This window comes from Haliaeetus albicilla, chromosome 5 (genome assembly GCF_947461875.1).
Source record: "Haliaeetus albicilla chromosome 5, bHalAlb1.1, whole genome shotgun sequence".
Taxonomy (NCBI): Eukaryota; Metazoa; Chordata; class Aves; order Accipitriformes; family Accipitridae; genus Haliaeetus; species Haliaeetus albicilla.
This window is the reverse complement of record NC_091487.1, coordinates 37,756,010-37,768,487: the sequence shown is the minus strand read 5'-3', so window position 1 is coordinate 37,768,487 and position 12,478 is coordinate 37,756,010. Positions and strand designations below refer to the sequence as shown.

General features: G+C 37.3%; 1 protein-coding gene across 14 annotated transcripts in view; it reads right to left on the bottom strand.

The window, feature by feature from the left end:
- The window catches only part of RAD51B (RAD51 paralog B), a 498,432-nt gene that overhangs the window by 435,146 nt on the left and 50,808 nt on the right, over positions 1-12,478 (bottom strand). For all 14 annotated transcript variants that reach the window (XR_011324790.1, XR_011324792.1, XM_069784185.1 and 11 more), the window contains exons 5-7: positions 11,839-11,975; positions 6,852-6,971; positions 5,596-5,779 (exon numbers count right to left, since the gene is read on the bottom strand). Coding sequence is in view for 12 of the 14 variants with exons in the window: in XM_069784185.1 (XP_069640286.1) it covers positions 5,596-5,779; positions 6,852-6,971; positions 11,839-11,975 (441 nt within the window). In the remaining 2 variants the exon portion in view is untranslated. The remainder of the gene's footprint in view (positions 1-5,595; positions 5,780-6,851; positions 6,972-11,838; positions 11,976-12,478) is intronic.

Genomic DNA, 12,478 nt, shown 5'->3' with positions numbered 1-12,478 from the left:
AATGGAACCAGTTCTCTAAGTTTTGGAAGCAGAGAAAAGTTTTTCTTATTGTAAGTTTGAACAACTTGCAAAGATAATTCAATTACTGTTTCTGTAACACTGGTATTAAAAATACTTTTTAATAGCAAAGTATAAAAACAAAGTTTGCACTTCAGCAGCATACAGTCCAGATACAGACAAATTCACCTGGAAATCTACTCAATCTCCATGGTTTTGGAAAAGTCAGCATACACTTTTGTTACATACTGTAACAACAAATCAACTACCCATTTTTTCCAAACTTTCTACATATTTTTTACCAATTCAAAGGGAACTGGCATTTAAACAATTTTTCTTCAGAAATCATCCGTTTGGGAATTTGTTTAGCTCTGCATAAACTAATATTTTCAAATATCAGAACAGCAATAGAAAAGGTGCATAGGAGCCGACAAGCAACCATCTACATGGAAACAGAATAAAACAGAAGCAAGGATGAGGCCAAATGGAAATACTTGTTTATAAAGAAAGAGAAAATTAACAGTTTGAATATTCTCTCTTTGCCAGAAGCACTTCAATCTTGAGACACTTTATTGCAGGAAGCTGAGGTGATACAATTAAATGCACTTAACCAAAAGCAGCAGAAAAGGCACTGCAGACGTCAAGTAATTTGCACATATAAATTGATTTTGAGAAGAAAAAGCTTACACAACCTAAAAACAAATATATATTTAGCTAAACATTTGGCTTTCCAAAGCAAATTAAAATCTTGGGTATAAAGTTTACCGAGCAGAATGAGTGTGAAGCACTGAAACAAAAAATGTGAGAACTGAGTGTGAAAAGAAAATTGACTGTGACAGCTTTAATTGCTGTCATATTATCAATACTAATAAAGCAAATTTTTAGTTTTTAAATGGAGCATGTCACATCTAAAGGGGAAAAATATTATCTGTGGAAACTGTTAACTTATTTAGCACAGCAAATAAAAGCATTAGAAAATAGTTAAATAAGGTTTGTCTTTTACTTGCACTCTAAATCACAATTGAGAGATGGAAGTCTCTCCTCCTAAGCTATTTCATATTCTCAGAAAGAACAATTTAAAAAAAAAATAACAAAAGATACTATTATACATTTGCTGGTAGTAATGATAACCAACATACTTATCATAAATAACAAAGGTTCACTTCACAGATCTAAGAACACGACCCAGACAAAAGTATAAAGGACAGCCAGTGTTGTAATTTGATTAGCCTTAGGGATTTACAAAGCAAGTTTCATCTTCAGTCTCAATTTGACATTTAAAAGAATGCTGAAAGCAGTTTGGTTTTGCAACTGCCACTTCTAGAGGGTTTTCCACGGAGATGTCTAGGTAGCTTCACACATTTTCTCAAGTACTAACAACTAGAAGACAAGGTTCTATAAATAACCATTTTTATAAGCTAAACAGTTAAACCTCAAGAACAATTCTAGTCATATTGGGTTTTAGTTTTAGCTCTTCACTGAAATGGAGACATCATTTCTCTCTCAACTAGCATGAACACTAAACTACTTTTACTGAATACCACTTACTAATAATAGTTTTTTATGAATATGGAAGAAGGGAAGAAAGAAAATCTAAATTCTGTTCTTTTTAAGAAGGCTAAGGAAGTTGGGAAACTAGACAGGAAACACATAGGACTGATTACTGCTGCTTAAATATGTAATCTGGTAGACAGCATCAACACACATTGTAACAGAAAACATTCAGATCCAAATGCTCTCAAGTACAACATACTCTAAAACGGATAAATGTAATGTAAACTTTTCATATAGGTTTACATAATCACTGGATTTCAAAAATAAAGAGCTTTTTGTTTGATTTATAGTCCTTCTCAGTTTCTAGCAATCACTTTTGATCTGACTGGCTAGTTTCAACTAAACCCAGCAGAAAAAAGTAGGGTTTGGTCACAGCTGTGAGCAGGGAAGGGGAAAAAGGGACACTGTTACATAGTGTCCCATGGAGGAAAAAGCTTCAGTAGCTGTTCAGTCATCAGTATGGCTGCCAGGTGGCCTGTCAATAGACCAGAAGCAATCCAAACCTTGTGCTGTCTCTTGCCCTGGCATCATTTAAAGAGCCTAGGATGGAACCAGGCTTACTGCCAAGTTAGGTGGAAGAAGGGATCAAAAAAGGAAATCAGGCATCATATTTCACTTCTAGAAACAACTTATGTTTTACTAATGTCCATATATAAGAAAAAAAGCTCTGTGTTTCTTTGTACTTTACAAACAAAAAAATTCAAAAATCAGTAAGTCAAGCAAAAACTTACAATCACACAACACTTCCACTTGCTTCATTCAGTGGCTAAGATGGTGCCATTCAATGAATATATATAATATTTTATTCTCATCTCACAAGATGGATTAAGGTTTCATTTATTACACATTATTTAAATTTTACACTGAGAATGGCAAGTGTTACATTCCAATAAGCATCCACACATTGTTCACGGACACAGTACGAGTGCTTTCTGAACAGTAATGATCCTATCCTCACAGCATCCTGACAACTAACAGCCCTGTTACCCCCATTTTACAAACTGAAAATAGAGGTACAGAGAGGTTATTGAACAATGACCATCAGTTTTGAGGCAGTTACAGTCAGCTTTTTTCTGAATACTTCATACCATATAGAGCTACTTGGGTTTGAAACATCTCCCCTTGAGTTCGGTAAAAGCTATGAATTCTAGTCACTTTTGCACGTCAAACTCGACATCCTGACACCATGAACACACAATTATAAACAGCTAGAGAGTTTATAACGCCAACAGAAAGAACTGCATTAAACTCATTTGAACTCCAGCGTAACATGGTCATACAGGGTTTCCCAAAATTTAATCCTATTTTAACCCATTTCCTTTTTAGGAAATGGGGGGAAAAAGCGCATTTAAAAATACTCAGTGACAAGAAGCATTTACGTTTAGTAATGCATTCTAATGATTAATTAGTCCAGTAAGAACACACCCCTTATTTGAAGTCTGAACTTGCTTAATTCAGCTTCCAACCACAGAACTGTGGTATATCTTTGTCAGCTGAAGAGAAAGTTGCTTTTATCAAATACCTCTTCCTCAAGTAGGTACATATTGACTAATGAAGAAACCCTTAACATTTCCTTAGCTAAGCTAAACAATGCAAGCACCTTACATCTTAATTACTAAGACTGCCCTCCCCTTCTCCCAGCCATTTTCAAGGCTATTTATTCCTGGAAGCCTATTTTTCACGATCTTCCCTGGACTGTTAACATCAGACATACTGCTCCAGTAACAGTTATAGCTAAATAGATAATACACAACCTCCTTATTTCTGATTCCCTTGCTCAACTACTTGAGGTTTTCACCAGACCTTTTAGCTACAGCCAAAAGCATTGACTTCAAGTTCAACTCCTATCAGTCATCAACCCCAAATCTTTTTCAGGGTCTCAGACTTGAGTCCCCTTACTTGTTTCTCAACTCAGTGTTTAAGATGCACTGATTCTGCCATGAAGTAAGCGTTACATATTGCGTCACGTCCAATTTATTAGTGATCTAAATCACTTTGCAACCTTAGTAATGTTCTTTTAGTCCCAATTTTATATTTGTGATTTTCTAGGTAAGTAAAAACATTTGAAATAATTCCAACACAGTTATTTCCAATTAGAACCTTGGATACTCTGTAACCTCAAGTAGCAGCGGTTAATGCAATGTATACAACAGCAGACTTATTTCTAGTATGCACCAACACTTGCAGATGCATAACATACTCTGATGTTGGATTTTGCACGTTACACATACACAGCCTTACCTAGCCAAGGCCCTCCTAAAATTCTTAACTAATAGGAGTTACTACAGTTTATTTTGTAACACAGAATTAAACAAATCTTTAAACTTTAAAATACTCTGGAACCAACCCACAAGGAATGTGTGTTAAAGATGACAGTAAATGAAAACATGGTTGGACTTCCACTGAATAAATTGATAAACCTAATCAATAGGTGTTTTAAAAATACACAAGCTTTCAATCTGTGTATTTACATGTAGTTACATGGATCTTTAAAGATTTTATTTAAAAGGTAATATATCTCATGGACCAATTAGCAAAGACAGAGCTGTGACCAAGAGCACAAGTTCCTGCCCAAAATCCCAGAACTTCTTATCAAAGTTTCCAGGGTGAGAAGGACAGACCAGCACACCAGGTATCGCCAACACCTCAAAGCAAACACGTTCGCTTTAACATAATGGAAACCTTTAAACATTCAAGCTCTCTTTGCTTCTTACATAGGATGAGTTAGGATCACATTCTTAGAGTTGGACAGTGTGAAGTAGCCTAAGACTTTTGTGAATATCAACACCGTCCCTCTGACTGTCAGCACGGCAGCAGCCTGAACTGTCAGACACTCCAATCCAGCCCAGCTTCACCATTTTAATGAAGGTGGAGAGGGGAGCAGGGAGTGTCTAAGGGAGAAGAAAATAGAGAAATAGAGAAAAATAGTATCTTCCCATAAAACTTCTCTCCTTTTTCAAAGGGCTGCATAATATTTCCCCAAAATATGAGAGTGCACATACTTACACACAATTCTTTCCTGGCTTTTTAAAGTGCTATAAACATGATTGGGTGCACTAACTAGGACACTATCTTTTGACCTGAACTTTGAAGGCATGTACACAGGGTTTTATCCTCTCCATCAAAAGTCTTTAGAAATTACACAGCAGAAGGAAAGCCATTCCTCTTAAGTCAGCCAGTTCCACACCTCTGATGTGCATATTTCTAGTATGATAGTTGCTGTGACCTCAGGACCATCAGAGGGAAAAGGCCTCACCGGTCTTACTCAAGTTCTTGCCACAGTTTCTCTCATACTGGAGTGACGAGTAGGTTACCCATACTAGGAAATACTTCCAAGAGTTGAGTCGCAATAACATCTTTTGAGTTGATATGATCCTCCATGGATTACATAATGAAGGAACACACACATTTATGCAGCTTACACCTTCTAAAGCACTTTTCAATCGGTTCCACCCAGTCCCTGCACTGAGTGTCCATGTCTTCCTTTGTATTTCATGGTCAAGTCCACAGGCAAGGATTTGCTGAGCTGTTACCTTCCTTCCTGCATTAATTAGCACACATTATCAGTCACAAAAGGAAGTTACACTGCTCCAGAGCATAAGGCCTTTTGAGATTCTCGACACTTAAGTAGAAGGAACAGAGGCAGAAAAAGATCTTCAACTAGTCAGAGTATGCACTAGTTAGAGTAAGCATTGCATTGGAAGGGAACCATCAGGGTAAGCAATATCTAATGGCAGCAAAATAAGATACAAGATTTAAAGTAAAAAAAATAGAAAACAAAGCACTGAAACACAGATGGAGAATACTGTAAACCCTTATTTGAAGCCCTAAATAAAAAAAACTTTAAAAAAATACAAACAACAAAAACCACCAAGCAGAACAGTTACTGTTCCCCCATTCCCCAACTATTTTCCAAATGGTACCTGCTTGAAGATTCCTGCTAGAAGCTTTTTGTGGTTTTCATCATCTTGTCATTTTCTTCCTTCTCAGATTTTATTACTTGATACTGTAAGGCAAAAACTTAGGAAAGGAGGAAGAACTTACTGGTATTGAGAACTCCTCTGCCAAATACTTCAACACTGATGCTCCTCTAGCCAAAAAGTTACTTCTCTCTGCCAGGTTGCCTTGGAGTTTTGTGTCAAACTCCTTTCTGACAACTGAAGCAACAGAGTCAATTATTATAAGTTTAACTTTCTTTGAAATAATTTCTTCTTCCAAAGACATAATCCTAAAAAAGAAAAAACAACAAAAAACCAGTCATTGATAACATTATTTACACAATAGAACCATTTTATAACTCTGAAATTGTTTAAATAAAGGTTTACTTTAATAAGCTGAAAGTCAGCCCCTCTTCTTCCCCCTCAAGCACCACCTCCACTAACATCTGAATGTATTGAAGAGATTTGGAAAGGAATCTGAGGCTCCAGTGGGCCACATAAACCAAGGCAGGACCTCTTCCAATCCTCCAGGTTTGGAAGAATCTCTAGTTAGCAACGCTATGCTGTACAACCCCTGAATGGGAGACAGCAAGTTAAGTGGGCATTGTAACTGTGCCTTTTTGCTTACAGTAGCAGTGACCCATTTCCAACACCAGAATCCTTGATGTCTATGTATGCAGAAGGTCAAATCCATTACTATATGCTTCCAGAGACTGTATGCCAAACCTAATCAGTTGATAATATGCTACTAGCTCTTCTCTCAAAGCTGCACTACAAGAAGAAACTATTCTTAGAATAATTCTCCCACTAAAATAAAATACACAAGATCATGCTAAAATATAACTTAATTCATTTTCATTGCAAGATGTGTTCACAAATTAACATAAGGTAACAACACGACAATACAACACTGCCAACAACAGCATTCAGGCTGATGACTGTTAAACAATTCCCTCCTCCCACTGCTGGAGGGGTCCCAGTCTTCCTGGAAGTAAACTGTGCTTTGGAGGAGCAAACTCCTATTTCATGGAAAACTTACTCTTACACTATGGTCTCTCCACAATCCACGCCAAGACAAAACCTGTCACAGGAACACTCCCCTTTAAGGCTTACAAGGATCAGATCATATAGAAAGTCTACCAGAAGTTAAAAAACATCAGCTGGATTAGTCACATGCTATGAAATGAGAAAAGCAATGTCAGTCTTCCTGTAGCAATTTTACTTTGTTAGAGACCATGCTGTTATCAACATGAAAAGGCCTCAAATAAATGAATTACACTTCATAAGATTTTGATATAAAACAAATATTGTTCTAGACAATCCAGTCAAAATGGTCTTTTTTTAAACTCTGGAAAAGAATACCTCTTCAGTACACTGCCACAGGTCAGCTCTCGATACAGGTGAATGCTATGGGTCATGCAGAACAGCTTTTCATCTGAGTCAAAATAAGTAGGGAATCTGTTTCCTGCTATCTCAATCAACCTACCAAAAAAAACAGAAGGCATAACACTGCAAAAGAAAGGGATAATAAGGCATCAAGTATTCACAAAGCAAACCTCTGGATGATAAGCAGATACCAAGTAATACTGGAAATCTTTTTCAAAGGAGAAGAATACTTTAGCAGTCAGACTGAAATACTGGAAGTCAGAACAGTTAGTTTCTCTTCCCAGTGATGCTACAGTCAGTGGTACACTAGGTAAAGACAATGTGTCTATACGTAAAGAAACAGCATATCTCCTCTAGAAGGAAACTGCAAAGTTTATAGTTACTGAATGCAAAGTTCTCTGAGTTTTGTACAAGAGGTTCCACTCAATGACCAAGCATTCTCCTATTTTAGTTATTATATCTAAATATTATTTTCATTTAGACAAATGTACTCTGCAACTCAAACCGTCTTCCCTTCCACCTTTATCTTGCAGTGAAATCATAAAGTGGACCTTGTGTTGCCACAGAAATTTAATAAGCTGTTAACAAACAGAAGATCCATTACAAGATCCAGCCAACAGGGAAGCAGGACTGCAAAGAACAGAGCCCAGTTCGACTGCAAGTACTTATACAAGCAATACATGTATGGAAAGTACACCTGCCAAAGTGAAAATCTTTTCACAGATAATATCTCCTTAAAAACAAGAACAAGGTCATTTGGATGGGAGACTTTTTCACTGAAACCATTTCCATTGTGCCAGTTACCTCTTTGTAAAAAGGGCTTATAAAATCTCAAGAAAATATAGTTTTTAGAACAGAGAAGAAAAAAACCAAACAAACAGCAATGTGTCACAAAGTGACTGAGGCTCCAGCTGCCAGGTAGCTACAACTGAACATCCATTCAGATAGCACAGGTACAACTGGCATGACTTGATATAATGAAATGACTGAACAGTTTAAGTGGGTGCTTCACTGATAGAACTGAATGTGGGATTCCATGATTAAGTGTTCTCCATTACCTTATTAGCAAATTCATGACCCTTCAAAACCTTGAATTAGCATACCACTGTTTATTATCACAGGAGACTAAGGAAGTGTATCAGATGACTGGTGATAACACCAAAAGAAGTCAGAGGAAGTTGGATATTTATTATTTGTTGTCAAAATACTTTTATATTCAGAAACTATGCTTTGAAAAAAACTCTTGCACAGATGTAAAACTAAACAATGACCTGATGACAGGCCAACATTTTCAGTTAAATGAGATTTTACACATAAAATCATTGAGGACACTAAATGGTATACGTTTTAGAAATGCTGACTGCCTGCAAACTCTTCGGAAGTCAGTGGAAAGAAGTTCCACCCCTCTGAACACAAGGAAATTTTATCTATGTCCTTAAATAGATGATCCAAGAATTTAACTTAGAAGCTCACAGTTACAACCTGAGCACCATCAATTTTTTCCACAGTGAAGATTTTATTTTTTAATAACAGAAAATACTTTAATTGTTTGTATTTTAAGCAGACATATTCCACTGCCTATAGCTTGAGAAGAGTGGCATCTAGTGGATGATACATGTGGGCACAACTTACTGGTTATCTTGATGTTTTTTATTTAGGCCCCTTTCATCAAAACCCAAAATGTTAAAGCTATTTTAGAAAAATTCTTTTAAATCAGTTTTATTTGGTTTAAAAACAGAAACACGAAGCTTGAATGTTGATATACCTATCCTGAGCAAGCAATTTCATTACAATAGCCTGAATCTTATTCATTAGATACATTACTTATTACATCTAAACTTGCCCTGCAGAACTTCCAAGGACACAATCTTGTCTTTCCATTTGCACAATTAATCATGCAGACCATTTGGGCAACAGTGATCTGTCATTCAATGGTCTGCATGAAATGAGATTCAGTATGCTTCCTAATGGACATGTATATCACAAAGAACATCATCACAAACAACATCATCACACAGACTGACTTAAAATGACATGCCAAAATCTTGGTAAGATTGCAGTACTATTCACAGACCTCCATGGAGTTTCAAAGTTCTTTAAGATCTAAATCCTGTTTGTCATGCTGAGACCAAAAACTGCACAGAACATGCAATCAGGGCAGAGGCCCATGGGGTGGAAAATCCATTTGTTCTCAGCTTTGGTTCACAGAAATTTGCATCTAGTGTTTTTCACAAGCAATAAGTATGGCTAGAGAGAAAAGCAAACCAAACAAATCATTTTCAGACTTTCTATATAAGTCAGGTATATTTTCAGTTAATAGCTGGCTAGAGTTGAATTGCTACAAAACTGACGACGACAATTTTGATTTTCAGACTGACTACAGCCATTCCATCTACCTGTCCTAGTGTCCATGTTCTGACAAAGCTTAATGATGGATACCATCTGCACTGTTACAGCTTTCTTTTACACAAGAGAAAATACATAAATTACAGAAGGCAGTGGCATATCTTAGACCACCAGCCTCAATTCTGATCACTCTTCTCAGCATTGCTATTAGATTGAACTAAACTGTGATGTTAGAGAATAATTAATAAGATTATGAAAGTTTGTGGAAGCAAAATGCTCCCTGCCCTGAAGCAAGACCTGCCAGGCAAAATGACAAAAGAGAAGTGCCTTTCAGCAAAAGAAATAAATTAGCCAGCTTTATGCAGTACCTTTCTAGAAGCAGCACAGCATTACAGCCAGTATGACAGCTACAATTCAGCAACTCTCAGCCCTAAAAAGCAGCAGGGATACAAACACTCTTCTCAGGCTTTCTGTAGAAACTTCTGAGCTTTAAATAAAAATAGTGCCAGCTAAAAGTCTCCATTAACCCCTTTAAAATACATTGCTATTAAATGAGTATTTGCCCTCTTATTTGAAGTGTTTAGAACAACAACAAAACCAAAATCTTTTCTACTTGCCATCTATTAATAATACAGGATTACATAATCATAAAAAAAATCAGGTTAGAAAGAGAACTCATGAGATCTCCAGGCCAACATCCTGTTCAAAGTAGCGTCAACTATGAAGTCTGAACAAGTTATTTGAGGCTTTATCTAGTCGTATTTTGGAAGCCTCCAAGGATGGAGGCAGCACAACCTGTTTGGGCAACCTTTTCCAATTCGTGACTGTCCTTATGGTGAAAAAACTTCTCCATATATCAGGACAGAAATGGATTTCAATGTATGCCTGCTGTCTCCCCGCCATGCGCCACTGCGGCATCTTCTTGATGGCCTCCTCATTGGTAGGGGAAGGCTGCTGTTAGATCCCCCCAAACCCTTGCCTTCTCTTCTCTAATCTGAGCAAGCCCTCGGCCTCTCCACAAAGGGCAGGTGCTCCAGCCCCCGACCATCTTGGTAGTCCCCTGCTGAACTCCCTGCAGTTTGTCATGTCTTTCTCATACCTAGAGGCCACAGCTGGACACAGGATCTAGATGTAGTCTAACAGGTACCAAGTAGGAGGGGATAAGCACTTCCCTCACTCTGCTGGTGCTGCTCCTTAGAGGTTGCAACACAAAGTGTAAGATACAGCTTGTCTGCTGAAATTGTGTTTAGCTATCATTTCCAACTGAGCAATACTAAATATGATTCAATACATAGTCTCATCCTTAGTAATAATGCTATTTTTACCATGTTTCCCTTCTACATCCTACTCTATTTTCAGCAGTTCCATTTTCACGTTCACCTGTTTTCCTTAGCATTTGCTTCTAAGCAACAAGTCTTAACTCACCCATTAGGTCCTACCCTTTTTTACTACCTACATTTCAGGGACCTGAAATAAAAATTAAGTGGTATGTAAGAAGGGAGCACCATACTTGGCAGAGCCATTGCTTGAAGCTTTTCTTCTTTGATATATTCCACTTCCAGTTTAAAGTAATTCAAACTTTTGTGAAATTAACTTGACAAAAAAAGGGTTAGAAACCCCACCTTCTCATCCATGATAACTTCAAATGATTAAACAATGCAAATACATTTGCTTTGATATACCCATGGCCAGAATCTGGAGTAACTACCAAGTCATCTGAAATATATAAATTATTTCAATGAACATTTTTCTGCCCATTTTTCTACACAAACAAGGATGAGACTACTGTACTTCTTGTCCTCCCCCAGACCCTTAACTTTTGAACTCACTAATTCCAAACAACAGTGAGAAAGGAATAGACATCTCAAAAACATCAAATCCTCATGGTTTAGAAAAGTTGGTAGCTAAGTAAAGTAAATTACAGCTACCTTTAATGAAATACTGCAGAATTATTTCAACAGTTAGTTAACATGGGAAGAGTGGTAACCAACACATGCACACATCTGTAACTCTCAAGCAGATACAGTATATAGTGCCTCCTGTCCATTCAGCAGTTAGAAGATACTGTAAGTACACAGCTGCGCAGTTTCTGTCACATGGGCAAAGCAGGAGATACTAGAAGAACAAAAGATGTTATAGAGGTAAGAGAATATAGTACTGCAGCGAGGAGGCCCCACTCAGCAGAAACAGGACAGAAATCTGAACGAAAACTGGCTGTGTCAGTCCTACTGTTCACAGAAAAACCTTCATTTCCTTTGTACTCAAAATGCCAGGCCTTCACATGCTCAAAACCTTCCTGATAACAAACTAAACTGCAAAGAAAGATTGCAGGTACAGGACTTTTAAGACCATTTATGAATTAGAGAGTGCGCCATCCACCTCATCATACCACAATTGGAATCTGCAACATCATACAAATTAGGAAGATGAGCAAACCATTCTATTAAATTAATTTCATCATCCATGGAATAACTGCATATATCAGATGAATGTTTAATAACCACCATAGGTGTTTACTTTATAAATGCTTAATTATTGTCCAGAAAATAACTGAAGGCTCCAAGATAAAAGATGCTAAAGAAGTTGCAAGTGTGTATTTTAGAATTTTGCATCTTACCTTTCAGCACTGAATGCAGACTCTGTGTCAACATATATAACAGCCCCATCTAGTCCTCCCATGCTTACAGGCAGTGTAGCCAGAACACTCACCATAATACAAAATTGAGTCTTGCCACAACCTGGTGGGCTAGTTATCTGGAAGAAAAAAGATGAGTAACATAAACAAGAGATGTCACATTCATTTCACCCTAATTCTACTTTTAACAAAGACGCATCAGCCCAAACTCCGCAAATTCTGTTCTTCCAGTTACCAAAGAAGGAGACAGCCACAAAAAGATAGAACGCAGCCCACAAAGAGCAACTTGCAGTTATTCTTGGACCTGTGCCATGCAGTCAAACTCATCCACTGAAGAATAAACAGGTCTTCTTCAGACACAGCATTATGCTTGTACTTTTATTCTTTTGACATCCTTTATTACCTCCCATATTTGAGGTCCCCTATTCTCCCCCTCCTCTTAGAAGATCTTCCCTAGAGCCACACCTAGTTCTCTTCCATCTCCCTCTCTGTGCTACCTTCTAAAATAGAGCAGAATTTAAAAATTCACAGTTGACATTCACATGACATCAATGGCCTTTAGAGCTGAAAACAAAGTCCAGAGCTAATGAGTTCACACCTGTAAATGACTGCTTAGGAATCA